The sequence below is a fragment of the Enhydra lutris genome, unplaced genomic scaffold (assembly GCF_002288905.1).
Source record: "Enhydra lutris kenyoni isolate GAN:26980312 unplaced genomic scaffold, ASM228890v2 scaffoldscaffold75, whole genome shotgun sequence".
In the NCBI taxonomy this organism is placed as follows: domain Eukaryota; kingdom Metazoa; phylum Chordata; class Mammalia; order Carnivora; family Mustelidae; genus Enhydra; species Enhydra lutris.
This window is the reverse complement of record NW_019154159.1, coordinates 6,359,284-6,387,063: the sequence shown is the minus strand read 5'-3', so window position 1 is coordinate 6,387,063 and position 27,780 is coordinate 6,359,284. Positions and strand designations below refer to the sequence as shown.

The window sequence follows — 27,780 nt, the reverse complement described above, 5'->3', positions numbered from 1 at the left end:
TCTTTCTGCCTCTCTGCCTGCTTGTGATCTCTGTCAAATAAATAAAATCTTAAAAAAAAAAAAAAACGTATTATGGCACCAAAAAAAAAAAAATACTTGTGGGTAAACATGAGAAAGTGTGTATGTCCTCTGGAAAGTACAAGCAGGTGCAGAAGGAAATTAAAGAAAACCCATAACAGGGACAGAGGGACGTCCCTTTCATGGGTTGGAAGATTTGGTGACTTTGATGTTAGTTCTGCCCAGACCGAGCTGTGGATTGAACTTCTTTGCAGAAATTGATCCTGATTCTAAAATTCACATGCAAAGTTAAAGGACCCAGAATGGCCTCAACAACCTCGAAAAGAATGAACTTTGGGGACTCACAGGGCCCAGGAAACCTCAGCAGCATCAGGAGAGACCATGGAATGGAGAATCCAGAAATACGTTGAAAATTATACAATAGATTGATTTTCAACAATGTCTCCAAAGGCATTTAATGGAAAAAGAAGATATTTTCAACAAGCAGAACCACCAGATATTCACATGGGAAAAGAAGAAGGAAAGAGCAAGAGTCTCGTGCTGTATAGAAAACACTGCTCTGGTGGGATCTCGGATATAAGCCTAGAAACCTAGAAACAGCTGGAATCGGAAGTTTCTAGAGGGACGCAGGCAGCACCTTCACAATTTCAGGATCAGCAAAAACTTACAGCGAGGACATGAGATTAACCATTTACAAAGTCATGAAGCTTTACCAAAATTAAAAACATTGGTTCCTAAAACGACACCATTGGAACATGAGTGGCAGATGAGCGGGAACGTTCACGGTCTGTGTCTGAGGGAGAAGCGAGCGGGAGGCGCGGGAGGAACCCCAGCAGCAAAGACGTCACATACCTACCAGGTATGGACACCTACCAGGAGGGCTAAAAGTAACATGTGCCGATTCCAGATGGTGGCAAGGGTGTGGATCTCGCAGAAAGGCCGCACACCGTTCTCAGGAGTGTCAGTGGGACATCCTGTCTGGAAAACGCACTTTTTTTATTAATGAAATTCATATCCCTAAGACCTAGCAATTCCATGTCTAGGTGCTTAACGTAAAAGAAGTGGAAACCTTGCTCAACCGCTGTTAGCCTTGCCAAGAACCGGCAACCACCCAGATGTCCATCAGGAAGCACGTGGAGGTCATGGTGGACGGCGCTCAGCCTTGAGGGAGAGGAAGCCGACTGCTGCGGCAGGAACCGGGATTCGCGCCACAGCAAACGCTTACGCGGAAGGCACGGGGCGTGCGTACTGTGGGATTCCGCTTACAGGCAGCCCTCCAGAGTCAGGCCTAGTCTCTGCTGTTCCTAAGCACAGCCAGTCCGTAGAGGAATTCCAGCAGGTGTACCTAGTGGAACTTAGAACGGGTGATAGGAATTAGAACTAGGTAGAAATTAGACCCGTGAGGTGTGGGACCACGGGGATCTCCTGCGGGGCATGAGGCGTGGGACCTCGGGGATCTCCTGTACGTTGTGAGGCATGGGACTTCGGGGATCTCCTCTGTCACCATCATGAATGTTCCTGTCTGTGTGTTCTCACGGTAGGTTCCCTGAAGACAGATCCCTCAGGGATCCCTGAGGGGATCTCACTGTAGGACCTGGAGGGGGCCTCTGCTGTGGCAGGAGCCTGTGTGTCCCGGAAGCACCAGGCCACCGGCAACTGGGCTTTGTCCCCACAAGTCGTCATCTTGTTTGCAGGAGATCAACGTCTTCTGTTGAGAGCTTGTTCGCTTTTTCTGCAGCGCGAGGCTTTGCCACCCACAAACCAAAGAGGTGATCTCATGTAGTTTCTGTTTGGGATTAAAATCTTTGCGTGTAAGTGGCAAAACCTCACGGGGTAATAACGAGCTTTAGTTACAGCCTCAGGCTTGTTGAGAATCAAATTTCTTCCATCTCGCTGCCCAGAAGGCCTCCGGTGAAAGTGCTCCCCGTTGTTCGTTCTTCCGTTTTAAACCGAGCTCGGTCAGCACGTCCACCGCTCCTTCCGACAGACGGGGGCATCCCGACCCCGAGGCCTGACCTCCCGTGCCCGCTGCCTCTCCCAGCCCCACCGCCGAGGCCCACGCTGTCCGTGGCATTCGTCGCCACACCCGGTTCCCGAGACGTCGCCGTGTGTCAGGGCTCCCCGAACAACACGCACCACCTGTTTAAAGGCTTGTTTGTGTCCGTGGTGGCGTCCTGCCTCTGTCCCGGAAAACCGCTGCTCTGTGCGGCCTCTCGGCTGCCCTCCCCGCGTGACCGCAGGTGCCACCTGCTCCCGTGGCCTCTCGGCCCTCCGGCCTGGGGCGGAGTCCCCCCTCCCCAGGGCCGGCACCGTCCCCTCCTTACTCCACCGCCAGGGGCTAGGGTGCAGGGGTGCATTTGGAGAGGCTGGTCTGTGGGTTTGGGGAAGCCGCTCTGCTCGCCACAGCCCTGCAGGGGGGACATGGCGGCCCCACGACGAGTAAGGACAGATAGTCGGAAGGAGCGGTGGACGTGCTGACCGAGCTCGGTTTAAAACGGAAGAACGAACAACGGGGAGCGCTTTCACCGGAGGCCTTCTGGGCAGCGAGATGGAAGAAATTTGATTCTCAACAAGCCTGAGGCTGTAACTAAAGCTCGTTATTACCCCTCACGGCGCAAAGATTTTAATCCAATACAGAAACCACATGAGCTGGTAAGACTGAGGATTCTTCCCGGGCGAGTAAGAACCGACCAGCACCGGGAAAGACGGCCCCCGAGGCGGGAGGGGCTCCGTGGCCGTCCCTCTGCTGTGTAGCGCACGGTCACCGGCGTCTCCGGACCGGCCCTGCACTGCACGCTGGGGAGCAGGGACTGTTGGAAGGGACGGGACGGGACGCTGTGCTGACAGAACTTCGTCCCGGGGACGGGGGACGGGGGGGAGCCGCTGCCAGAGCCGCATGTGGCCCCGCGTCCCCCTCGGCCGGATCCCGCACAGCGCTTGCTGACACCGGCTGTCCCAGAAGGGCGGAAGCGTTAGAAGTGACTTCACCCGCAGCTCCCCGTCCCTTCCTCAGCCTCAGGCCTCCTCATGGAGCAGGACTCGCACATGGTCACTGGTCCTTTGTCCTTCAACTCCTTCCACGTCCTGGATGTGGCCGTGCGGGTGGCGAGCGGCGTGGGCCGGACAGTCCGGAGCTCGTGCGGGGCTCGGGAAGCGCTGCGGGCCGTGACCGGGGAGCCGCTCGCCTGCCAGCCCCAGCGCGGCCTCGGCACCGCCGTCGGAACGCCTGCCGGCCCCTTGCCCGGCGCCACCGCGTCCGGGACCCCGGGTGCCCCGCCAGGCCCCAGCCCCCCCCACGGAGGAACAGTTCCCTGAGGTGCCTGGGAACGGCCACAGGTCACTGGGTTCCGTGTCACCGAGGGAGCCGCACAACAGTGCCCCCGGGCATGGCCGCGTCTGCGCGATGGCGGCTGCCCTGCGTGCTGAGGGGTCTCTGGGAGACACGTCGGGGTCGGGTTTGGGCCGCTGCCCCCGGAGAAGTTCCGCCGCTCCTCCAGCTTGTAAAGATCCGTTTCTCCGAGTCAGAGCACAAGCGGGCAGGGGAGAGGGAAGACAAGGCCTGAGGCAGAGTCCCCGCAGGCCCCACAGGGGGATCCATCGCGAAACCCTGAGATCGTGACCGGAGCGGAAACCAGGAGTTGGACCCTCAACTGACCCAGCCACCCAGGCGCCCCGACCCTCCAAATTCTTAAGGGACGCTTTCCTGCCTGCGACCCAGGCCCCTTCGGTGCGCGCGACCGCGCTGAACAGGAACAGCGGAGCGCACCGGCCTCTGTGGGGCGCAGAGGCACACCGCAGGGTCCGGGCCTCCACGTCGCTCAGAGCAAGGGGCCCACGGAAGGGTCCCCGCAGGAGAGGACCAGCCGGCGGTCCGGCCAGCTTCGGCATGAGACGGCTCGCCCGAGCTCACTGGGCGCGGGGGCGGCTGCCTCCCCATCGGGCTCCCCGCGGTCTGTGCCTGGCGTCCCTCGAGGCCTGAGTCCGTGGACGGGATAAGGGCACGTCCTCGGGTCCACGTGGGGCTGGGGGGGCAGCGCGACACTGGTTGATTCGTTCACCCGTTCACGCACCGGCCGGCGCCTCGTGAGCGTTAGAGAGAAGGGGCCCCGCAGGGCTGGGCGGGGAGGGAGGTCTGGGAGCGGCTCGGCCCGCGCCTGCTTCACCCACCGTTTCCCCGCCAGGACCACCATCTGGACCCACCGTGTCCGCTTCCTGGAAGAACGGGTCCTGCCGCGCTGGGCGGCGTTCACCGTCTGGAACGCGGGCAGGCAGGGCCGCCGGCTCTACCGCAGCCTGACGGCTGAGGCACGACGCAAGGTGGGCCACCAGCCCCCCGCCCCGCCCCCCTCCACCAGCCCCCCTCCACCCCGCCCACAGCTCCGTACCCCCACCCCCCGTCTCCCATCCCTGAGGCTGGCGTCCTGTGCCCCCCCCAGGTGGTTGCCTTCTGTGACGTGGACGAGAACAAGATCAGGAAAGGCTTCTACTGCCACGAGGACTCTCAGGTGTGTGGGCCCAGCACCCCAGAAAGGGCCTCATCCCACATGGGCTGTCCGCACCACCCCAGCTCTGACCCGGGGTATGTGGAGCAGCCATTGCCCAAGCCTTCCTCCTTGGGGAAGGCCACCGGGCCCAGCAGCGGTGGCCCCATTTGCTGGGGATCTCAGAACCCAGAACGGCCGTGTCCCCGCCTGCTGGCCCAGGTCTGTCTGCTGCGCACCTCGGAGCTGGGTAGGGGTGAGGGGTCAGTCCAGGCGCCCTGTCGGCGCGCAGGTCCAGCATGGCAGGGCGTCCTGTGGGACTAGCACGGACCCCAGCCCACAAGACCTCTTGTTCTCAGGAAAGGCCTAAGCCTCGTGTTCCAATCCTGCATTTCCGAGCTGCCCGGCCCCCCTTCGTCATCTGTGTGAAGCTGGTAAGTGCCGACCACTGCCCCAGTGGGGGTCAGGCGATGACCGTGTAGCCGCTCCAGGCCCCCACTTGTGGGATCACAGACGTCTGACCTGCAGCCAGATGTCCACGTCCTCGGTTTGGGCCACCTGTGTGGAGCTGGCCATCGCCGCTCTGGGGAGGCCACCCAGGGTGCCAGAAGAGGCTGCCACGGCGCCCTCACAAAACGGGCTGCACTTCTGGAAAAGCAGCATTTTGGGAACTTGCTAAGGGCCAGACTCGAGGCCCATTCCAGGGGCTCCTCAGAGGCTCTGGCCGAGACGAGGGTCTGTGGCGGGTAGAAGCGTGGCTGAGAAGCACCTCTGACGGAGCACCGTGGTCCCGTCTCCAGGACCGTCCTGAGACTTTACCTCCCTTGAGGTCACGGGTGCAGGGGGCGGGCTGCTCTCGGCCCCTGTGGGGACCACGGTCTCCTTGCCCAAGTCAGGCTGGCCCACGTGGCTGGATGACTGCATTCACTCACTCCCAAGTACCACCCCGCCGGCCGTGGGCCCTGGTCATTTCCGGCCTGGCAACAAGGTAGGCGGAGCCGTGACACGGCCGTGATGACGGAGCAGACGGGAAGGGTCCCCGGAGGTGCCCTCTGTGCACGCACCTTCCTGAGGCCAGACCAGGGCTCATCGGGAGGTGCCCTTGGTCCTAGCCTTGCTGATTTCTGGCTGTGCACACTCTGGTCCGCCCGTCCTCAGTTGGGGTGGCAAGTGTTTTCTCCCACGTGAGACTTGCCTTTTTACAGATTCTTCCAGGAAAAGCTATTTTCTTTTAAACAATTTATTTGAGAGAAAGCGTGCACAAGTAGGCAGAGCGGCAGGCAGAGGGAGAAGCAGACTCCCCAGGCGGCCGGGCGCCCAACATGGGACCTGGGATCATGACCTGAGTGTGTCCCTGTGCAGCCGTCCCCGGACAGCCTTCTCCGTGCAGCGTGTCCCCATGTGGCCATCCCTGTGCAGCCATCCCCGTGGAGAGTGTCCCCGTGCTCTCCCCCGTGCAGGGATGGAGCCAAGTGAGGGGCAGGAAGGGATCCGTTGATCTCTCTTCGAGTCCGGGTTCAGGCCCCTGCAGAAAGAAGCCGGAGTGTCCTGGGAGCCCTGGACAAGGCACAGAGGAAGGCCGGTTGCCCCACAAACGGGAGAAGGAGACCTGCCAGTGGGGCCATTTCCTGCCCTTAGTCCCCGTGTCAGCTGCCTTCTGCAGCGAGGGACCCAAGTTCGAGCTGGGAGGTGTGTAGGCCTCAGAGGACAGCCCCCCACCTCCTTCCCACTGGTGACACCGTGGCCAACTTTTCACAACGTCCCCACCCAAGATCCCCCGCCCCTCTCCGCTTAACAGTTCATCGTGGACCACCTGGCAGGCAGCCACAGGCGACTCTGCCCCGGGCCCCCTTGGGAGGGCCCCCGGGGGTCCCAGAGCAGGCTGGGAGAGGCCTGGACCACGCCAGACACGCTGTCCCTCCCACAGGACCTCACCGGGGGTGCGTTTGAGGACAACCTGAGGTCGCTGCACCTGCGGGAAGGCCAGGACTTCCTGCACTTCAGCTGACGGGCCCTGGCAGCCACTCCAGGTACGTGGGATTGGGGGCACGAGCGTCAGGTGGCCCATGACCCTGAGGGGGAACAGGCCAGGCAGGGCCGGCACCACATGCGCGGCGGACGCTGCTCCGTGGGAGGCCGGCCCTTCCCTGCAGGCATGTGTGTGAGCGTGTCCGGAACCGGGATGTGGTCTACACGCACCAAGTTGCAGAGTCGAGAGCCCACAGCCCGAGGGACACGTCCCTGACCGTGCGAGTGGTGGGAGGCTCCCCTGCCCCCGGGGGCACCGCCATCCTCCCATCTGTCGAGCCAGGAGCTCGTTAGCTCGCGCTCCTGACAGACGTCCGCGCGGCGGGGACGACAGTGCCGCGTGCTCTGCTCCCGCCGTGGTGGATGCTTGAGTGTCTACGTGGGGCAAATCCCGGCACGGTTCCTGGGTCTGACTCGGTCCCACGTGTGGAAATACGCGGCACCGACCGAGAGCAGAGGCTGCGTGCTGTGAGCTGGCGGGGCAGGCCTGCGAGGATGTCCCACGAGGATGGCAGAGACTCGCGAGGGCCTGGAGGGGCTGCGGGGGCCCAGGGCTGGCCTCGAGGTCGGTCAGGGCCACGGCTGCAGGGGCCACGGCCTGGTTTCCTGACCGGCCGCGGCGGGCTGTGGGCAGGGGCCGCGTTGGTGGGCGTGCTGGCAGCGTGCGTCTCCCGGGCCTGGGAAGCCCCGCTCAACCCGCCAAGGGCAAACACCCATCAGCCGTGAGTGACTGTGGGCGACCGTGGGCTCCCCTTTGCCTGTCCCAGGACCCAAGCAGCAAGGCCACGGATACGCTGTGCCCTGAGTGACTCGTGCCAGACGCAGGGCTGGCCCTGCCGGCGGGAGCCCGGGGTGAGGGCTCGCACCAGCAGGGCAAGGCTCCCGAGTGGGCTCGCGATGGGGCGCGTGGGCGTGAGAACGAGGAGCAGGGTCTGCTGCAAGCCTGAGGCACAGGGGGAGCTGCTCCGAGGCGGGAGAACCAGGCGTCCCGCTCGGCGCTCGGCTCTTCTAGAAACACGTTTGTGTTGACGCTGAACACCCCCGGCCCCCCTTGTCCACTTCCAGACCCTGTTCATGTCGTGTACCTGCCGCTTGCTCACTGTCCCCAGCACACGGAGGTGCCCCGCGGGGACAGCCTCCCCGCCCACACTTCCTTCACCAGACAAGGGCTCCGAGTGGGGCGAATCTGCTCCCACAAACCCAGCAGCATCTGGAGGTAGTTTGCGAGTGGGAAGGGGGTTGCTCCTGGCATCTGGGTTGTTGCCAAGGACTGACTCAGCCCAGGGCGCCTGAGCGGTCGGTGAGTGTCCGACTCTTGGCTTCAGCTCTGGCCGTGACCTCTGCGTGGGGAGGTGGAGCCCCATGTCGGGCTCTGCTCTGCCTGGAGTCTAACCCCTCCCCCTCCAAAGAACCCCAGAATTCCTCAGCCCCAAGGCTAAACACCTAGCTGTGCATTCGAGCCTTGTGTCAGCTGGACGTGATGGTTTGCCCGCGTCCACGGCTCTGCCCGGCGGCCGCCCCTCCCTTGCTCTGCGCCAGGCCCTGTGGTTGGGGGGCGGGCAGGGTGGTAGCCGCGCGGCTCTGCGGGCTCCGGTATCTGGGGACGAGCCCCCATGAGACCTCTGTACACACTGGGCCGATTCTTTCTGAGGCCTCTTTTCTATTTTTCTGGGTAATTTCTTCAGCTTGTGTCTACTTGGTTGCTTAAATCGATCCAGGGAGCTTTTTCCTGGGTAATTCTCCTCGGGGTAGTTTCTAACTCTTTCAAAAACAAATGTTCTGTGGCTCATATTACCAACCTCGCAGTTTTGGGGTCTGCTATTAAGTCTGGCTAGTGATTCCCATTCGTCTATTTTGTGACATTTCTGGAACATTAGTTTGGGTTCTTTCCAGCCTCTCCATACAGATGAACCCGCACTCTTCCGGGGAGAGTCTGTCGGCCGCTTCTGCCTGCTGTCTGGGAGCACCACGGGCGGGTGGGCGCGCGCACGTGATCGTATGTTCCAGGTCAGCTTTAAGAACTGCCCATCCCTCCAAGGGAACCTCCAGGAGACTCCTCTCCCCACCCAGCTGCAGGGGGAGATGGTGACGGGATGCTGTCCCCTCGCTGGGGACATCTCTGCTGCCAGTGCAGGAGCAGCCTCCCAGGGTCCCAGCTGCACATGGGCCTTGCGTCCTGACCCCCATGCTGCCCCTGAGACGAGAGCTCCCCACGCGCCTCAGCTCAGCACACGCAGGCGCTTGGGATCCGGGGGAGGCTCAGTTCTGTGTCTGGAGCGTGGCCGTGTGTGTCCCAGGCCGTGTGTGTCCTGGGGTCTGGCTGGTCTTCCATCTAAAATGGAGACCTCCGGGGCGCCTGGGTGGCTCAGTGGGTTACAGCCTCTGCCTTCGGCTCAGGTCATGATCCCAGGGTCCTGGGATCGAGCCCCGCATCGGGCTCTCTGCTCAGCGGGGAGCTGCTTCCCCCTCTCTCTGCCTCTCTGCCTGCTTGTGATCTCTGTCAAATGGGTAAATAAAATCTTTAAAAAAAAAAGAATGAAATGAAATGGAGACCTCCCTCCTCGTTTCTGGGAGGGAAGCATGTTTTAAGGCTTGAATCCACAAAGTAACACCAGACTTTCTCCTGCAGGGGGTGTGATCAGGTGCAGCCCAGGGAAGGTAAACGATCCCCCAAGTCAGCGACTGAGCCCGGCGGGAAAACTACTCCCCACGACGGAAGCAGCACCCGCGCCTGCCACGACCCACCGGGTCTCTCGGCCCCATCGCCACACACGCCCACGAGGGCAGCTCCTTCCCTGGCCCAGACACAGTCCACCCTCGGTTCGTGGCCCCAACCACGGCACAGCCCTCGCCTCGGACACTAATTCTCTCACCACCCACGACACCGACACCGCATCTGAGCCTCGACCCGGGAGACAGCAGACAGGGCGCGGCCATGCGGGCCCTGAGGTGGTGAACTTCCGTGCACGGCAGCCTCACTAGCCTTCAGGTTAGGTCCACTCTGGGCAGCTGGAAAGAGGCTCTTTTTTGGGAAATAAGCGAATCCGCTGTGGAACCTCCCGGGTGTCCCCAGGGCAGCCGGCACCCGGCAAGAACAGCCGCCCGGCGGGGGTCCACCACGGCCGGTGCCGGTGCAGCCACTCCCCACCTCGCCGTCGGGTCCCCACCACGAGCCGCTCCTGTGGGGTCTCAGGCAAGATTCTTTGGTTGCACAAAACCGTGAGGGGTCGGGACCCCGTGCGACGCCCACATGCGCCGGGCACGGCAACGGGCAGGAGGCGCGGGGGGCAGAGGAGGGGAGGCAGCGCCAGGGCTTCCCCTGGCCCACCTGTGCCTGGTCGCCCGCCCCCATCGGTGTCAGACAGAGACATGGGACTGCTCAGGACATGGTTTTTATAGATGGGCTTCCCACGGACGTGAAAACAAAAGCACCGACACCCCAGAACCCGCGTGAGGAAAAGCCATCGTCGTGGTGATGAACCCCAGGTCCCTCGGCGCTGCGTCCGGTGTCGCGTGCGGACGGTCATCAGGCTCCTCCTCCCTGCTGGCCGGGCAGGGGGCCTCAGCGGGGGCCAGGCTGCGGGGGACACAGCACAGGGTCAGGCCGTCAGCGGCGATCCCTCACCCAGGCCCCACAGCCGACACGACCGGCGCAGCAGCCAGGAGTCCCCGGGACCCTGCCCCCACCTTCACGCACCCGCGCGTCAGGGCTTCCTGAGGGCAGCGGGCACCGCGCGTTCACTTGGAAAGCCGCAGCCGCCCGCGGGCCCGACACGGGCGGGCACAGCCACCACGCCGGGTGGCTCCGGACGGGAGGCAGGGACACCACCCAGAAGGAACAGCCTGACTGCGGGTGCCCGGAGGAGACTGAAAAGCGGACAGGACACGGGAAGGGGAGAAGCCACTGGGAGAACCGGAGGCAGCATAAACCCGCCTAAGTCCGTGCGCAGACGAGACGCGTGAGGTCAGACCAGAAGCACGGAGAGCAGGCGGGAGCCTGACGCAACCCGGGGCACTCGTTAAACGCTCCCAAGAACGGAGATGACTAACGTAGATGCAGACAGACCCGGTCACCGCCTGCAAATGTCCCACTTAAACGAAAGGAACAGATGTAAACGACGACCAGCAATCCAGCGTGGCTGCGCTCCCACGGAGGGAGCGGACTTGAGGGCACAGCGCCTTCTTACAAAGAGCATCTCTATGGGGCGGTCAGGACATCAGGACGGTGGCCCAGACCAAAGCCCGCAGGCAGCCCGGGCCACCGCCTCCAGCGTGGAGCAACCCCGAGAAGACAGGCGGGTAGGGGCGGCTGCAGCTTCTCGGCCTCTCGGAGAACGGAGCCCAACGTGGAGATGGACGAACGCGGACTCTGCCCGGAGCCCAGCGGAGCACACGATGCTGGAGGTGGGTGTGAGCTGGCAGGGGGGGGCGAGAGTCTGGAGTGCCACCTCGGGGGACCCTCCAGGGACCCTCCAGGAGCCCGCGGTTCACCTGCCACAAAGCTGGAACCAGGGCTGAGGTCTGCCCGGACAACCACAGTCGGCCCCACATCCTGCCAGCTCTCCAGCAGGACTCCAGGCTCGTGGCCGGGGGTCCTCCGTCCAAGAGCACCCGACCCCCGTGCCCCGAGGGGGACAGTGCAGGGCGCCCCAGGCCGGGCCATGACGAAGCTCTGGAGGCTGAGCAGTACCCGCGCCCCTGCCGGACGAACACGGACCCCCCGTCCCCGGTGCTCGTCTCCCGTGGGCACGGAGCTGGATGGCACTCATTTCTGGATGGACGTTCTCGCTCAGGAAACACTCGAAAGCAGTCGCAGACGAGACACACGGCCAGGGGGATACGGCCAGCAAGGCAGGACCAGGAACCAGCTCGGGGTCCGGCGTCCCAGCACATGCCGCTGCGTGAGCACCGGTGGGACCCACAGCCCGGGTCCACCCCGCTCCCTCGCGAGCGCGTCCGACAACCCCGCAGGACCCGACGGTCAGCTCGGGCCCCTGCCATCTCCGAAATCCACAGCCGCCATGCACACACCGATGCCATGGAAGATGGACGCCTCATGGGGCAGCCCCAGATACTCCAGGAGTCACAGAGTCCCCAGACAGGACAAGTGTCCAGGGAGGCAGTGATGGTGGAAACCAGACAGCAGCACCAAGGACCTCGTGTGAGAGGCGCGAGCTTGAGGGCTGGCAGCACAGAACGGCCACCCACCAGGCAGACGGCCTGTCCTGATACGCGCCCAGTGGGGACAAGGCACGCAGGAGCCTGCGACGAGGAGCCGGCAAAGCACATGAGGGGCAGGTGCGGGGGGGGGGGTGGAACACGCCAGTCTGTGCTACCCGACCGGCCCAGACTCGAGCTCAGGACGGAGGCTCAGGAGCCGCACTCAGATCTCACATGGGAAGGGCCCCTGGGTCTCACCTTGGGGACCAGCTGAGGTCTGGGCACGCCGAGGAGGTCACACAGGCGGTTCCGCTGGCCTCTAACGAGTGGGAGCTCCGCATCCCTGGGGAAGAGCAGGCAAGAGCAGCTCCAGCGGCTGGGGACGGTCGGCTCGCGGGAGGCCTGTCACGAGCTACGGACGCGGGGTGCGCAGAACCCCAGCATCTTAGCCAGGGAGACCAGGGCAGATGGCACCAGGCAAGCCCCCGCTCCTGGCACCCTTTTGGGGAAACTGGGGAGGCGCGGCCGCAGACTGGCCGGAAATGCTGAGACTCAGAAAGGTGGGGTTAGGGTGGGTTTTCAAAGTTTTACTTGACTTTGAAAGCTTTGTATCACTTTCATTAAAAACAGAGATTATCTTTTTCTTTTAGAATCAAAAAGCAAATTGTAAATTCCTCTGGAGTTTCCTTCAGCAGAAAGGGCCTGGGCTGTGCGGGGAGAGCCCCGTGCGCCCCACGGGGAGAGGGCGGCAGGCCGCAGCCGCGATCTGCGCCGCAGGGTACCTGTGTTCGTGCCGTGGACCGCGTGGGGGGTACCGCGCAGGGAGAACCATGGCTCCCTCCACAGGCGCTGAAGCGGGCGGGCCCTGGGGGACGGGACCCCAGCTGCTCGGGCACCCACGTCTTCTGCAGTTTTCAAAGACGTTCACTCAATTCCCTCATCCCCGAGGTCAGTGTCTCCCCGAGAACCTCGAGGAAGCCCCGAAACCAAGGGCCCTTTTCTGTCCTTCAGCCCCCGCCTGCTGACGCAAGCGTGCAGACCCCGACCGAGCCCGGGCCCGAGCAGCACAAGGCCCTCCGGGGGCCACTACCGGACCGCTCCACGGTGGGTGAGGAGGGAAGGGGCCACCTTGCAGGGGTGCACGCATGACCGAGCACGGTCCTGGACTGTGGCGGGTCCCCCCACGTGCTGTTGGGACTTGGTAGCCGGCGCGCCCCATTCAACCTGCACCCCTGGGCTGTACCCTTCTGCTCTCCACGCTCTCCACATGCCCTCCAGCCCCGTCCCCACTCCCCACACATCCTCACCCCTACTACCCCAGTGCATCGGGTCAGAGAGCTGACAGGCCCTGCAGGACACTGCACCAGAGACAAGTCCAGGGCCCAGCTCTGTGCTGAGGGACCCAGGAGAAGCCAGTGGCCCCGGGGGCCCCGAAAAGAACCGGCTCTTGGGGACACCTACTCCGCCCTTTCTGAGGTTTGAACACATCGCTAGGGCTTTCCCACACGGCCGAGCAAAGGCCCACGGGCCCCCTCAGGAGAGGCACCCGCGTCAGGCCCTCCACACCCTCCTGCTCCCTTGGAGGCCACGGCCAGCCCGCGAGCGCAAACCCCAGTGGGCACGCCACCCCCTGTGCTGCTCCCTTCTCGGTATTCCCGACACGACCCCGTCAGCATCAAAGCCCGAGGTGCTACTGCCTAGCGAGAGCAGACCCCAGAGACAAACGGTTAGTGCTCAGAACCGTCCGCCTTTGCACTCAGAGCACCTTCCCACAACAGGAGGCGCCCCCTCCCCTCCCTGTGTCCAGGGGGCCGGCCCAGTCCCTCGGGTATCAGTGGGGACCTGCAGGCAGACACACAGTCACCACCTCCTCGGAGCACAGGCATCGAGGGCTGGGACCCTCGCTCTCCCTGTCCCTTTGGAGGGTTTGTGGCGGAGGCCTCAGGGACAGGAAAGGAGGTTCTGGATGTCCCCGTTCACGGAGAAGCCGCCCCTTCCCGGCGGGAAGGTGGGAAGGGGCCTCGCACTCACCAGGCCGTGGTGCCCAGCACAGCCATGACCTCATCGAGGACGTCCTCAGCCATGATGTCACTGTAGGTGAGCAGCATCTCGTACACCTGGCTAGCCGTGGTCTTCCGGATCTGCGCGGGACAGAACACGTCATCAGGAGGGAAAGGCCCATTAGAACCCAAGCAGAGTGACAGGATCCTGCCCAGGGACATGGGGTCAGGCAGGATCCCGGGTCCGAATGGAACCTAACGCCATGCACGTTATTAGAAGTGAGGAGGTGAGCTGGGATCCTGCCTCAGGAGACCCTGGCCACAGCTGGGTAGGGAATCCCGCAGGCTGTGGGCAGGCCACCCCGTTTCCCTGCTGCCCCACAGCAGCCTCCCCATCAGAGAGAAGCCAGGCCACCTTGCTCTGACCGAAATGCTTCGTGGAAAACCTGCCCCTCACCAGGGAAACGGCCTTACCTGCTTCCTTCCCAGCTGCCCGCTGAAAACACCGCTCAAGGGGCTGGTGCTCTCAGGCCCACCCCAGGGTAACTCATCAGCAGGCTGGCAGCCTGAGAACCTGCATTTCTGATGGGCTGCTGCTGCCAGGTCCAGGGACCCCATTTGGAGAACCAATGGGCTCGGTATAAATGGCACTTGTACCTTCTAGGAAGATGGCACATTTGGATTATTTGAAGAGTGTGTTTTTAGCCAGTGGAAAATGGAATTGGCAGGATACCTGACCTCTGCAGGGGGGTGTCCAAACGAGGGTGCTGGTCAGGTGCGGGCCCCCACGCAAACCCGGCAGGGGTCAAGGCCCCGGGAGCAGCCGCGAGCACACTCACCACGGGGAACGGGTGGCAGAGCAGCAGGCACAGCTGCAGGAGGGCCTTCTTCCTCACACCGCCCGGGAACTGCACCATCCCACAGAACCTGCGGGCGACAGGCTTCAGTGTCCACCGCAGTAACACGTCTGAGCCCCAGGGTCGGCAGAACCAGGTCCGCTTCTGTGAAAACCTGCCTCATGGGAGGACTCCCCGAAGCAAGGCCCAGCGCCCCCGGGAGACCGTCCGCACCGCCCCCTGCGATGGACCCAGAACGTTCACGGACGTCAGGGCTCCAGCCCCAGACACACCGAGGTTAACTCTCAGCCCCTCCCGCCTGCCTGGCCCTTCCTTTTACGGTCACAGCAAGGATCCCGGCACTTACACCGCGACGCTCGACCGCAGTTTCTGCACATCCTTGGACTTCTTGATCTCCTCCTTACAAAGCGCGAGCAGCTTCACACCGAAGGGGTGGCTAGAGGGGAAGCACAGGACGCGGGAGACGAGCTTTCCATGAGCACGAGCCGCTCGGAAACGTGTGCCGTCAAGGGATGGCGCTGCCCCCGGATGATCAGAGGGCCGTGTCCCCCGGGGAGCCACACAGCTACATGAACTGGCTCCTTTGCCTGGGCCTGGCCCGGGCATGCGCCTCCCCACCCTCCCCAGCAGGAGGGGACCCAGAGAAGCCATCCCCGGCAGGTGCCAACGAGTGCAGGCTCAGCCCGGGAGCAAAGGAAGGGACGACCTACTTGGAACCGGGCCCAGCTCCCGGGTCCAAGAGGAACGGAGAGTGGCTGGAGCACAGACGCATGTCCTCATCCACTCTGCACAGCTGAGAACAACCTGGGGCCAGGCCGGCAAGCGTCCCTCCAACACAGACCTGCTCCTCCTCCCCCGGCGCCGCTGCTGGAGTTCCACTACCCCTGTGTCCTCTTCCTTGTCCCCAGGGAAGGCAGCTCTCGGTCTCCCTTCACTAGCTGGTACCCCCCGCCCGCCTCCTCCACATCCTTGTCACCCAGAGCCGTCAGGGTGCACCTCCAGCCCCCTCCCCTCTGCAGGCTTCTCCCACAACTCACAGAAACGCTTGTGAGGACCAAGTGACCACTGTGTCCTCCACCTACGTGACCACGTGGCTCACACCACCGATGACCCTGTTTGACCTGCTCTTCCAGCTCCTCCCACTTCCCAGTGGCTCTGCTGCCCCTCCGCTCCCTGTCCTCCTAACAACAGGACACCCCCCAGCTCCGCTGGGGCCCTTCTTTTTTATTTGACAGAGATCACAAGCAGGCAGAGAGGCAGGCAGAGAGAGAGGAGGAAGCAGGCTCACCGCTGAGCAGAGAGCCCGATGCAGGGCTCGATCCCAGGACCCTGAGACCATGACCTGAGCCGAAGGCAGAGGCTTAACCCACTGAGCCACCCAGGCGCCCCCGCTGGGGCCCTTCTTGGTCTACACTGGCTCCCCTGCTGACCTCATGGGTTCATACACCACCCACCCTCTGAGGCCTTTCTGCCGGGTTCCAGACTCGAAGATCCACCTCCTGTGGGAGCTAATGAGCATCGCGGACCCAGCATTCATGCTACAGACTGAATGAGCCCCCAGATTCGCATGGTGAAGCCCGGATTCCCCACATGAAGGTACTGCCAGTAGGGCCTCAGAGGCAATAGGCCATGAGCCTGAGTCCCCACGATGGCACGAGTGCCATCATGAGAAGAGACACGAGATGACTTTCCGCCCGTCCAGTGCCCCGGCCCCAGCCCCGGCCCCGGCCCTCCCGCTTTCGGAACCGTGCGGACTGTTTCTGCCGTGTAAGCTGCTCTGTGGTGCTTCTCTCGGAACCTGAGCCAGAGAGCATGTGGCCCACCACTGGTGCACCGGCCTCCGATCCTGGAGACAATCCCGCCCTCCTGGCCGCAGTCTGCTCCCCCACACCACATCCAGGCCTCTAGCAGGTCTGCCGGCTCCCTGCACCGAGAACCCACACACCCAGTCTCTGCTGCCACTTCTCCCTGCCTGGACCCCGAGGCCCTTCTCCAGCAGCAGGTGGAAGGCTCGCTGCCTCCACTCCCAGAGCTGAGGCTGCCCTGGAGGTGCCTCAGGACAAGGGTGTACCGACAGCCGGAGGGCCCGAGCGTGCTGTCCCCAGCCCGCAGCCACAACAAGACCCAAAGCCTGGTCACGATGAACACGGGCACCCGCCAGGCTTGGAAGATTGCCCAGGGGGAGAGCACCCCCGGCAGGCAGTGCAGAGACCTGCAGGCGGACGTGGGCCCAGGGGGCTCCAGACGGCTCCCACCTGCCCACAGTGCCTGGGAAGGGCGAACGAAGGCCCCAGAGCCAAGCTCCTCCGCCACCTCCGGTCAGCCGCATGCCCGGCTTCTCAAGTGCGGCGTCCACACAACGGACAAGCAGGCCTACGAGAAAGCCCACCCTGTGGGCCGCAGAAACCACACCCCCACGTGAGCACGGAGACCAGACGCACGCGGGAAGACCGCAGCGCTGGATCCCGGAGGGCGGAAGGCCAGCGGGCTGCTAGACAGAGCAGATGAAAAGCTGCATCTGGAAGAACACAAAAACCGAAACTGAACCCCACCCGTGAGTCTGGCAGGGGGTCAGGACCGCGCTAGGAGGGGGTTGGCAGGCGGAGGCCCCGGGAGAACCTGGAATGCAGCACAGCCTCAGGGCAGGGCCATGGTCGGGGTGGGGGGGCAAGAATTTTCTAGAACTAATGAAAATAAAGCCACATCTTGAGGTTAACGAATTCCTGGTCAAACAGTGGCGCATGTAACTGACAGCTAGACCTGTCCGAGTGGTAGAAATGTTGAGATTTCTCAAAGAGAAAATCCTCAAAAGAGAAAATCCAAACTCTACAAGACTCCAGACTTACAGGCAACGTCTCAAAAGGAACAGAAGCCAGAAGAAGAAAGATGTTTAGGTCCCAAAACACGACGTCTGCCCAGAATTCTACACCCTCTGAAAGTAACCTGCAAACGGGACCCGAAAGCGCTCACTGGCAGCGGACGTCCTTGGCCGAACCTCAGAAGGCCGTGTCTCAGACAGAGAAGCGGGACCCAGCTTCGGGCGGGGCCCCGGGCGGTGGGCCAGGAGCAGGCAGCAAACACGGGGACCACGTGAGCACTGACTGCACAAAGCCACACTGTGCGAACACGTACACGTGACACGACACAGACGGCGAGCTCACACGCACGGAACACGTTAACATCCTTGGTTTTGCCCAGGAAGGGGGCAAAACACAGAAAATTACGCTCTGACAGGGTGGCCACTGAAAGAACAGGAAGGACTGGAAAGTTCTGCTGGAATGAGAAACACCCTTTCATTCATCAGACAGGAGGGGAGGAGGAAGGGGGCTGCACAGCAGGGCGGGCGGGAGGCGCACGCAGACGCAGGTCTGAGACCGATGACAGGTTTCGCCTCGGAGCCGGTCGGACCGGGTTTCACGGGCTTGTCAGAGATGCACCGGGACAGCAGCGCGTGAAAACACCCGGGCCCGAGAGCAGAGCGGGGCCAGAGGGGTACAAGTTCGAAGCCCAAAGAAGCCGCTGCAGTCGGACCGGCACACGAGCAAACAGTAACGATGAAGCGGGTCGTGGGGTACCGAGACCCAGCCCTAACCCCGCACGGACCAAAGCAGAGTGTGCAAAGCTACAGAGAAATAAAGCTGTTCGCAGCCGCACACTGTGTCCTGTCGTCTCATTTTGAAATTTTCAAACTAGGAAAATACTGTTCGGGTCTCCAAACAACGCTTAGCAAGCCGACACCATGCCACACGGGGGTTGGCGTGTCCTCTGAGTGCAGACGCTGTCCGGACCCCAGAGAATTAGGGACACAGCAGCGACGTAACAGGCCCCAGACACACCCTCCATCCGACACTAAAAACCGACCGAAATTCACAGGACGGCAGGCTGCCAAGGACAGCACGGAGGCACCGGAGGCAGAGCAGATGAGCACGGAGCGACCCAGGTGGTGGCAGGGCCACAGAGTGGAAGACACAGAGTGGCAGCAGGGGGCGCCACCCAGACATGGCAGAAAGACCCCAGCCCGTAAAAAGGCCTCCAGAGTGGGAGACAATTACCACGGGAAAACGCCACTCTGGGCCCAGCTGGCACAGCTCTTTCCAAGTCCCTGAAACGCGCCCAGAAGGAGGCTCCAGCCCCCCACAGGGTGTAAGACGTCCAGCCCAGAGGCAGAGCCCTCAAGGTCTGGGATCCAGGGAAAGTCATCAGGCCCCTAACAAGATAAACCAGCCACCATGAGCCCAGACGCCAGAGCTCACCGGCCCGGAGCCGCCACGGGGCTGCCTTGTGTCCCTCCACGCACCCACCCTCTGTGCCCACACCCGGCCAACGCCCACAGCCCCGCTCGGTCCTCCTACGAGAGTCCAGACACTCTGCACTGCCCCTCCCCACCCTGGGCCACTGCCCATGACGCTCTGACTGCCAGGCCCCTGTGGAGGTGTGTGGGGAGGGGGTCCCTCACCTGCTTGGGCCTTTTCCCAGCTGAGTGGCAGGTGCGACAGTAGGAGCCCAGCTGGAGGCACAGCCCCAGCCTCACAGGGAGGAGGGCGGGGGACAGAGCCGAAGCCTCCTGCTGGCACGGACCAGCCCTGAAGGTGCTGGAGATCACCTTCTAGAGTCTCCCCTCTGCCCCTCATCACTCTGTCTCTACAAGGCGAGCTGCGAGGCCCGCGGGCGGAGGGGCCCCGGCGGAGCACACTTACTCCTGCTGCGCGGTGAAGAGCTCGAAGCACCCGTTGGCCAGCATCTGGTCCAGCGTCTTCAGCAGCGGCACAGACACCCTGAGGGCAGAAGGCAAACGCTGAGGCCCCGGGTCCCCCACCCCGAACCACTAAGAGGCAGACTCTCCCCAGAGTCAACAGCACCCCAACCCCCATCTGGACAAGATGTTGTGCAGAAAATGACAATCCTACTGTACAGTTTCCAGAGAAGCACAAAGGGTCAAGAAAAGCCAAACAACTAAGGGACGAGCGAACAGGCTGACGCTGTTGAACTGCACTCGCAAAGCTCCAGGGGCACAACAGCACGGACCAAGGAGCAGAAAAGCCCAGAAACGAGCTCCCGTATCCACAACTGATGAAAAAGTCGAACGACAACATCGTGGAAGGGACAGTTTTCAATGCACTGGACAGCCACACGCAGAAACGACACACAGACATGGATCTGTCATTCGTGTCACGCACACAAAATAACCCAAAACGGGCCTTAGGCCTAAATACAAAACCTAACACCATAGATCTAGAAACCGTGAGGAGAAAACCTTTGTGACCCTGAGTCAGGCCAAGACTCTTCGTTTGACCCAACCAACACACCCGTAAAAGCCAAGGGGAGGAGCTGGAACCCACGGACATGCGGGCACCTGCTCCGAGTCCACCAAGGGCGTGAGGGACAGGTCACCGCCGGAAGAGGGTGCCTGCAGCCCACTGTGACAAAGGGTTTGCGCAGCTCATGCAAGAAATCTCAAAACTCAACAGCAGGGAAAACCACGACCACCTAACCGAGAGATAGAAGGCTGAACAGACCCTCATCGGGGAGGAGATCCGTGCGGGGCAGGAGGGAGGCCCCAAAGCCACAAGGACACGCCCCAGCCATCAACGCACAGACCCGGAGCCCGGACCCTCCAGACGCCCCAGCGGGGTACAGACAGCACGACCGCTCCGTGAAACGGCGCGGCAGTTTTCTGAAAGCCGAACTCGCGGCCACCATGCCACCGTCAGCCTGCGACTCAGCCCGGACCCAGCGGCAGAGTGGGGACACGTCCACACAAACACATCTGCCAACGTCCCCCACAGCTTTCTTCCTAACTCCGGCCACAAACAACCCCAGCGACCATCAACAGAGGAACCGAGTGTGGTCTGGCCACAAATGGAAGCCAGACACACTGCAGATTCCGCTGAAATACGTTCGTAGAAAATGTCCACTGAGCCCAGGGACAGCAGCACATCAGTGGGAGCGGCTGCCTTGGGCTGGGGACCAGGAGGGCTGACGGGCGTGTTCAGGGTGCGGGCTGTGGAGGCAGCTTCAGGGACACCGACAGTGCACTTCTACGGAACAGCACCCTTCGCCCACGCTCAGCGCTAAAGAGAAAAGGCAACGGGCTGAGCTCTCGTCTGCTTCCCAGGACAGGACGGGCCGACGAGGGCCTGCACTCACACTGCTGTGACCGGGCCCGGGTGCCCGGGACAGCTGAGAACCAAGTCCAGGAACAACCCTCTCAGAGGACTTTGGGAAGCACCCCCAATTCCAAGGTCAGGACCCATGGGCTCTCCATGCCATCTTCACGGAAAAGCAGTTTGCAAGGACAATGCAGCAGAGATGGCCAGAAAACAAGTCCTATTTCGTGCTATAGTCCCGGCCTGCAGAGATCCAGACCACAGAGCAGACATGTCCCTGCGCAGGCCAGAGAGCTGTCACCTCGGGGAAGAGCCACTTCTGTCCTGCCGGGCTCACAGCCTCCATCACCTCAACACCCAACGTGCAGCAAAGTCCTGCTCTGGCCGGCCCACGGCGCAGGCCGGCAGCAGCTCCCCGCTGGTGAAGCGGCCGTGGGCCACGGGCATGGCGTTGCCCAGCTGTAGTCAGGTCCTCGCCTGGACCTACCTCTCCTCCCCCTTGAAAATCCTGGTGGGTACAAGGGAGAATGTGGAGGTCTGAAGACCGTGCTAAGAGCGCCCCCTCACCTGTCATTCAGAAGGTTGTCCTCAAAGACCTGCAGGAGGGTCCCCCCAAAGTCCTCCAGGGCCTGCGGGTCGTTCTGAATCCCCTTCATGTACTCAAAGAGGCTCTGCGTCGAGTACCGGACCTGCAAACGGACACTCTGGGAACAGTGGAAAGAGAGCCGCCCCTCGCCACCTGCCCCAGAGTCCACCTGGACGTTTCCACCCCAACATCCGCCATGGAGCTGAGGAGACAGAGCGACACAGCACAGGGGTGGGCAACATCCCGCCAGAGGGGGCACAGCACAGAGACGTGGAATGAGCACTGACCCAGAAATGCTTCTCCTGGGACACCAGCACAGTCCGAGCCCTACAATGACCCTCGGCTGACCTCAGTGGAGGCTGCAGACCGTCCCCCGGAGAAGCAGGTCAGGGGACCAGATGCTCTGACACCTTCCGTTCCAAACTCAAGCTGTAGCCCCCAAGGCGTTGCTGGGCCCACAGACCCCAACGAATGAGCAGAAGGAACTGACCCAGTGACCCACGCAGTGACCACATGGGCGCCGGCACAGCTGGCCGTGTGGGAAGCAGGAACCCAGCAGCAGGAGCTGACACCGCAGAACCGGCTCCCACACCCCTGCACTGCCGCCCACAGCCACCTGCAGGGGTGAAGGCAGCGCCCCCAGACCAGAGTCGCCTGCCTCCACGCCGCAGACCCAGGACGGGAGTGACCAGGAATGAGTCAAGAGGAAGGGAGCCCACGGAGACCCGCTCCCACCCGACAGCACAGGGACTAGATGTCCAAGACAGGGCACACAGGAGAGGCCCTCGGCTAACTCTTAGGAAAACCGTGATGATGCTGAGCGTCGGCCTCTTGCTTTCGACTGAGGTCATGATCTCAGGGTCGTGAGATCGGCAGGCTCTGTGCTCAGTGGGGAGTCTGCTTAAGACTCTGTCTCCCTCTGCCCCTCACCCCCACTCATGCACGCTCTTAAAAGCAAAGGAAACACACACACACACAAACCCCAGATGAGCCTACGATGAAAAAGCACAAGAGAGATTTCTAAACAAAGTAAACATTTGGTGATAAAAAACAACGCAGCAGGGGCCGGGGATAAAGAGGCGACAGTACCAGCTGCGAGACAGAGCAGGCCCGGGAAAGACGTCTGAAAACCAGGGAGGACGGAGAACAGGAGGCAACACGGGGATCTCATAAAGGGTATGCGGGAGGAGGAGGTCCTCAACGAGAATGAGGAGGGCAGAGAAGTTTCCAGAAGGGATGGGAACCACGAACGCACTGACAGATGCAGGTGACGAGTCCCAGCAGGTCACAGGCCTCAGAGGGAAGCTGCACTCTGCCAAGCGAGGGCTGAGGGGGTCCCCACAGCCACGCCAGGAGCAGCGGCCCCACCACACCGGCTCCTGCTCCGGCGACATCCGCGCCCAAGAGCACGGGCGGGTAAGTGGAAATGCTTCCACGTGGGACCATGCAGGGGAGCAGGAACCCCCCCCAACGGCTCCAAAGCTAGGTGCACACCACACTGCTTCTGGGTCTACTGAAGAGCAGGCAGGAGGAAAGTGTGACCGCCGCGCCAGCAGGAAGGACACGAGAAAATGGAAAACCCACAACAGACCAAACTCAGCCAGCAGTGATGGCACAAGGAGGAGAAAAGAGAAGGCAGCAGCTGGCCGGTGCCGTCCGCACGCGCCGCGGAGCCCACGCGCGCAGAGAAGCTAGTTCCGCGCTCCGCCCCGTGCGGCGGCCGCCGTCCACACGGAAGCGCGCCACAATGTTCCCGCTAGTCCCGTCACTTCGGGTCTTCCAAACACGAAATCCTGCTGCTCCGCTTCCCCTGGGGACGCCGGCCCACTCTCAGGAAAGGGAACACTGTCCTTGGGGTCCTGCCCTGGATACCCAAGGCCAGGGGAAGGGGAGACCCTTAACCCCACTTTGACCCCCAAAGCAGAGAAAAAACCAGCACAGCAAAGAGACAGCTGCCCTCCCGGCGTGTGCCTCTCAGCCTCTGGCCACCGCCAGACAGCGCCTGTGCCCACTCGGACCTCCCACACTGCCCCACCTGGGCCAGGCGCCCCCCACCGCCGCGGGCCGGCCAAGAGGCCTCCTCACCGTGGACTCGGTCAAGCCACCCACGGACACGGCGAGCCCCAGCAGGACGTGGTAGCGGTAGGCCGGCAGCCCCAGGAGCTGCGTGATGCGAGGGAAGGCCTGCGATGGCGCGTTCCAGTTCACGGAGGCTACGTCGGATCTGCAGAGAGTGAGCCAACAAGCTGGAGGGGGGTCCACGCCCACTGCGGGTCGGGGACCCCCGCCTCCCGTACCTGGGGAAGATCTTTTCTAGCTCCCCTCGGTGGGGCACGTGAGGGACGGGGGACCCGTCAGAGTGCAGCAGCGTCATGAACACGCGCGCGGCGTGTGCGCGGATGCGGTCGATCTTCTCACTTGCCTGCTGGGCCACGCGGCACATGACCTGCTGACAGCTACACCCGGGAGCGGGGCCGTTAGCCCGGCCGGAACCCAGGGCACCAGCCAGAAGGGCCCCGCGACAGAGCAGCCACCCCAGCGGCCGGGGGAACGGGACGTTGCCATGGGGGACCTGACACCACAGAGGCCTGAGCCCCAGGTCGTGGGTGGGAGCGGTGCAGACGGATGGGGGAGAAGTGGACACAGGAAGGAGCTGAAGGCAGGAGGACGGGAGGGAGGCCCCGGCAGCAACAGCAGACTGGACAGACCCCGGCTGGCCCCCAGACCCCCCACAGGAGGCACTCACACACTGGCCTCGATCAGCTCTGGCTGCTCCCTCCCCAGCAGGAGCGTCAGGTCCATCAGACTGGTCATGGCGGCCTCGCGGACCCTGCAGGGACAATGAGGCGATGAGAGTCCCAGGTACCATGTGACCGCGTGACCCGCCGGCCACACCCCGGGGGCTCAGACACCCTCAGCCAGGACAAGCTCGAGACTGACCGTGCCCTCGGGAGGAAACACCCACCGAACATGGTGCGCGCGGTGAGCGAGGTGAGCGAGAGCCCTTTGTCCTCTATTAGCGAGGACACACGTCTGACTCCCACAGGCAGACGCCAGGTCGTGGGTGCACACAAACTGTGCTCGTGACCCCACAACACCTCCAAAGGCAGCACAACCCAGTCTACAAAGCTATGTCCTGGCAGAGAAACTGAGGGGCAGACGCAGGCCAGGCAGCTCACGTCTGCCACCGCCACCGTCCTTCCGCACCAGGACGTCGCTCTCCACGCCACCAGACTCACTCCACATTTGCTCACACCAAAGGACACGAAGCTTCCACAGCATGAAAACCCGGGCCTGCAGCGTGACTGGCTGACCCAGGGTAAAAGCACCACTTAGACTGGGGACAGAGCCAGACAGCAGGGACCACAGGCCCGCCCTGCACCACCAAGCCTGGCAGGTCCCACAAGCCAGGCATCGGCCCTCCCACCAACATAAAGACGCAGGCCCCGGCCCACAGGAGCTCCGCTGGCGAAGCACTGAGCACAGGTGTGGGGGTACTGGAGGCACTAGACAGACACGGGCTGGGGCCGCCAATCAGAGGCTGCCCAAGACCTGACACATTTGCCTACCCGTCTGCGGGCACCAGGGCTGTGCAGGGTGCGGGTGACGGAAGGACCTTGTGGCTCTGTGTTGGTGGGCACAACCCTCACAGGACAACCCGAGGCCACACACACACCCTCGGGGCCTCACCAGCTCCTGACGGGGGAGAAAAGGGCCAGGATCCCAGACGCCGGGCATGGCTGCTCGGAGGCCCCTCGGGCAGGGCTGTGAGCACAGGTGCCACACCCACGCGGCACACACGGGCCTTTGGGAGGTACACTGTCACCAACACCCCAGGCGCGGCCCTGCCCGAGCTTCCTCCTCACGGGGCTCAGCGTCTGTGCTGCTGAGGGACCCAGGAAAACCCACTGTCCTTTGGGCTTGGACTGTAAGGAGTTGGGACCGCGGCCCCCCGAGAGCACAGGGGGACCCCATGCCCACGCAGGAGGGCAACCCACCGAACAGAACGTGGATGGCCACCCACGTCAGGCAAGGCGACGGCCACTGGCCACTAGAAGGCATCGGCACCCTCCGGAGGAGTGAGGAACCCAGCCCTACAGCAGACCTCCCAGAGCAGGATCTGCTCCAAAACCACATGCTCCACAAAGAACCAGGAAGACGACGCACGGGGCGGGGCTCACGACTGAGCCTGGGCCAGGCCCCGACCGACATCAGTGACAGACACAGACCCTGACGGGTACAGCCCCAGCCTACGACTCACAGCGACAGGGAAGCGCAGGGGTCGGGCTATGCTGTCGTAGGACTACAGGCAGCTGTCAGGGCAGACTCTCCAAGGACTCAGGGGCGCCCCTCCAGGGCCGCCCACACTCCCACCGAGGAACCCTGCTGCGTCCACAAGGACACACCAAGGCCATCAGGGCCCCACGCAGCTGTGTCCCCAGCACCATCTGGGACCGAGCAGAAGGGAAGGAAAGCAAGCCAGTGAGGGGAGGGATCATCCTGACGGAGGGAAAGCCGGGAAGGCCGGCAGACACAGAACATGGGGGAAGGTCCCAGACGGGAACTATAACGACCAAGATGATGAAATTCGAGCTTTCTCAGGAGACCCTGACGGCCACACAGAGGTAACACACAGGGAAGAGCCAGTGAACGTGAACATAAACTAGAATTCACGCAACTGAAGAGAAAAAGAACTGGGGAAAAAAAAAAAGAGTCGAACCCCAGGGCTGGTGGGCAGGGGTGGGTCCCATTGGGGGTGGGGGGAGACAGGGTGTCCAGGAGGAGGTGGGCAGGGAGGACTTAAAGAAACGTGGCCAAAAACTTGCCACATGTGGAAGAACACGTGCATTTCTTCTTTTCTTCTTTCGAGGCTTCACCTAAGGCTCAGCTTCTGTTTCCAATGTAACACAAGAACGAGTCCGCGCGGCGTCAGTGACATTTTACCCCACGCGGCCTCTCGGCGCGCCCATCACAGCGTGTTCAGAACAAGAGACAGAAGTCGTAAGAGTAGCTCTCAGTTCCTCCAACAAAAGGTAACTAGGTCTGCTATTTACCGTACATTGAAATCTTGGAAAGACGACAGCTGCCAACGTAAGACCAAAGAAATGACGCGCGAGCAAACCTCACACCACGGGCACGGCCTCGTCCTGGCTCGGGCTACAACGACTTGTCTAGGGCGTCCTCGCGAGAACAGTCAAGCGAAGCTTCTCCCAAGACTGAGATCTGGGCACCTGGTTTCCATCAGAAGGGGCCACAGTGGACTGTGCTCCTGCATCCCCAGAGAAGTACCCATTTCCTCCTCCTCCAAAGTGGCCTGACTCCCTTCTGGCCCTGAATGGCTACCTCGGGGCCTTTGTTTGGTTGAACTCTCTCAGGAGAACTAGAAAGCCAGCCATGGGGGCTGGGACGAGGGAGTGACAAGTTTCTGTGTTTTAGAATTTAATATTTTTCAGAGAAGAGCGGAACGCAACCAGCAGCCGGGCCCAAGGATGCTCTGCTGTCCTGAGAACACAGGCTCAGGGAGGACAGCACAGCTCAAGGACCAAGAGCAAGAGACCGCCCGCCACCTTACCACACGCCCACGTCCCCACGGCTGTCGGTGGTGTAGTCGTGCAGACAGCCCAGCAGCGTGCGGTAAATCTGGGAGACGTTCTCTTCACACACAACCTCGTCTGGGGCTCCTCCTGTACTCACACCAACCGTCTGGCAAACCCTGAAATTATGGAAAATGCATGAAATATGGCAAGTGTCTGTGAACCCCATCTTTCCCATCATCTTGGCCAGACGGGACACACTGCAACAGGCCAACAACCTCAGAGACAGATTCGGAATTCCAGAGTTCCTTCCACACTGACATGCTGAATGATGCTTTCCCCCAAAATCACATTTCCTAGTGTCTGCAGCTTAAAACGTGCACAGGAGGCCACCTGTGCTGGCCCTTCCCACCCTCCATACTGTCAGAAAGGGGTGGTATCACCACAGAGCAGAAGGGGGCACGGGTGGGTGACAGAGAAAGGAAAGTGTGTCCTGGCACGCATGCTGTGTGTGGCCAACACCCCGGGCCACTCCACACGGCTCTTCCAGATGAGCGAAGATTCACACCCCAGTTCTCGAGGCGGGCCGCTGCTCCTAAAGCAAAGAGGTCTGACATTCACTATAGTGACAATGAAGAAAGGGTCAGTGAGCCTCTGAGTTGGAAATATTCTTTGACAACCCTCTGAAAAGAGAAGACACGAGAAAATAAAAAGTTATACTTGCTTTGAAGTAGATTCCTCACGTGAGACGGGGCTCTGGCCCACACCGACAGGGACCACCCTCAGTGCTTGGTCGCTGGCCCCTGGGAGAGGAAGGGCTGGGGGAAAAGCCCGGACACCCACCTTGAGATCGCCTTCAAAGCATCCCGCCTGGACTCGGCAAAGCTCACGTCCTCAGGGCAAATGGCCGTCACAGCTCCCAGGCCCGCCAGCACCTGAAAGGCGGTAACACGTCCTCAACAGAACACGTACCTGGCGGGCCCCACGCCCTGCTGCAGGCAGGAGGACA

The 27,780-nt window shown here is 62.2% G+C and overlaps 2 protein-coding genes across 5 annotated transcripts in view; one reads left to right on the top strand and one right to left on the bottom strand.

Annotated features, from left to right (window-relative positions):
• The window catches only part of LOC111160457 (UDP-GlcNAc:betaGal beta-1,3-N-acetylglucosaminyltransferase like 1), a 76,253-nt gene extending 66,428 nt beyond the window's left edge, over positions 1-9,825 (top strand). For 2 of the 3 annotated variants that reach the window (XM_022523601.1, XM_022523599.1), the window contains 4 exons: positions 4,200-4,335; positions 4,455-4,523; positions 4,859-4,933; positions 5,862-6,022. In XM_022523601.1, the coding sequence (XP_022379309.1) occupies positions 4,200-4,335; positions 4,455-4,523; positions 4,859-4,933; positions 5,862-5,975 (394 nt within the window). In that variant the 3' untranslated portion in view covers positions 5,976-6,022. Of the gene's footprint in view, positions 1-4,199; positions 4,336-4,454; positions 4,524-4,858; positions 4,934-5,861; positions 6,023-6,426; positions 6,530-9,156 lie in introns of those variants that run through there. The other variant, XM_022523600.1, reaches the window with a different exon arrangement.
• Positions 9,826-9,901: 76 nt separating this feature from the next.
• Positions 9,902-27,780, bottom strand: part of LOC111160455 (tubulin folding cofactor D) — a 152,839-nt gene continuing 134,960 nt past the window's right edge. The window contains exons 28-39 of one of the 2 annotated variants that reach the window (XM_022523597.1): positions 27,615-27,706; positions 26,810-26,950; positions 23,984-24,067; positions 23,535-23,693; positions 23,323-23,461; positions 21,219-21,340; positions 19,242-19,319; positions 14,891-14,980; positions 14,527-14,614; positions 13,719-13,828; positions 11,946-12,030; positions 9,902-10,104 (exon numbers count right to left, since the gene is read on the bottom strand). In XM_022523597.1, coding sequence (XP_022379305.1) covers positions 10,090-10,104; positions 11,946-12,030; positions 13,719-13,828; positions 14,527-14,614; positions 14,891-14,980; positions 19,242-19,319; positions 21,219-21,340; positions 23,323-23,461; positions 23,535-23,693; positions 23,984-24,067; positions 26,810-26,950; positions 27,615-27,706 — 1,203 coding nt within the window. In that variant the 3' untranslated portion in view covers positions 9,902-10,089. Of the gene's footprint in view, positions 12,031-13,718; positions 13,829-14,526; positions 14,615-14,890; positions 14,981-19,241; positions 19,320-21,218; positions 21,341-23,322; positions 23,462-23,534; positions 23,694-23,983; positions 24,068-26,809; positions 26,951-27,614; positions 27,707-27,780 lie in introns of both variants that reach the window. The other variant, XM_022523596.1, reaches the window with a different exon arrangement.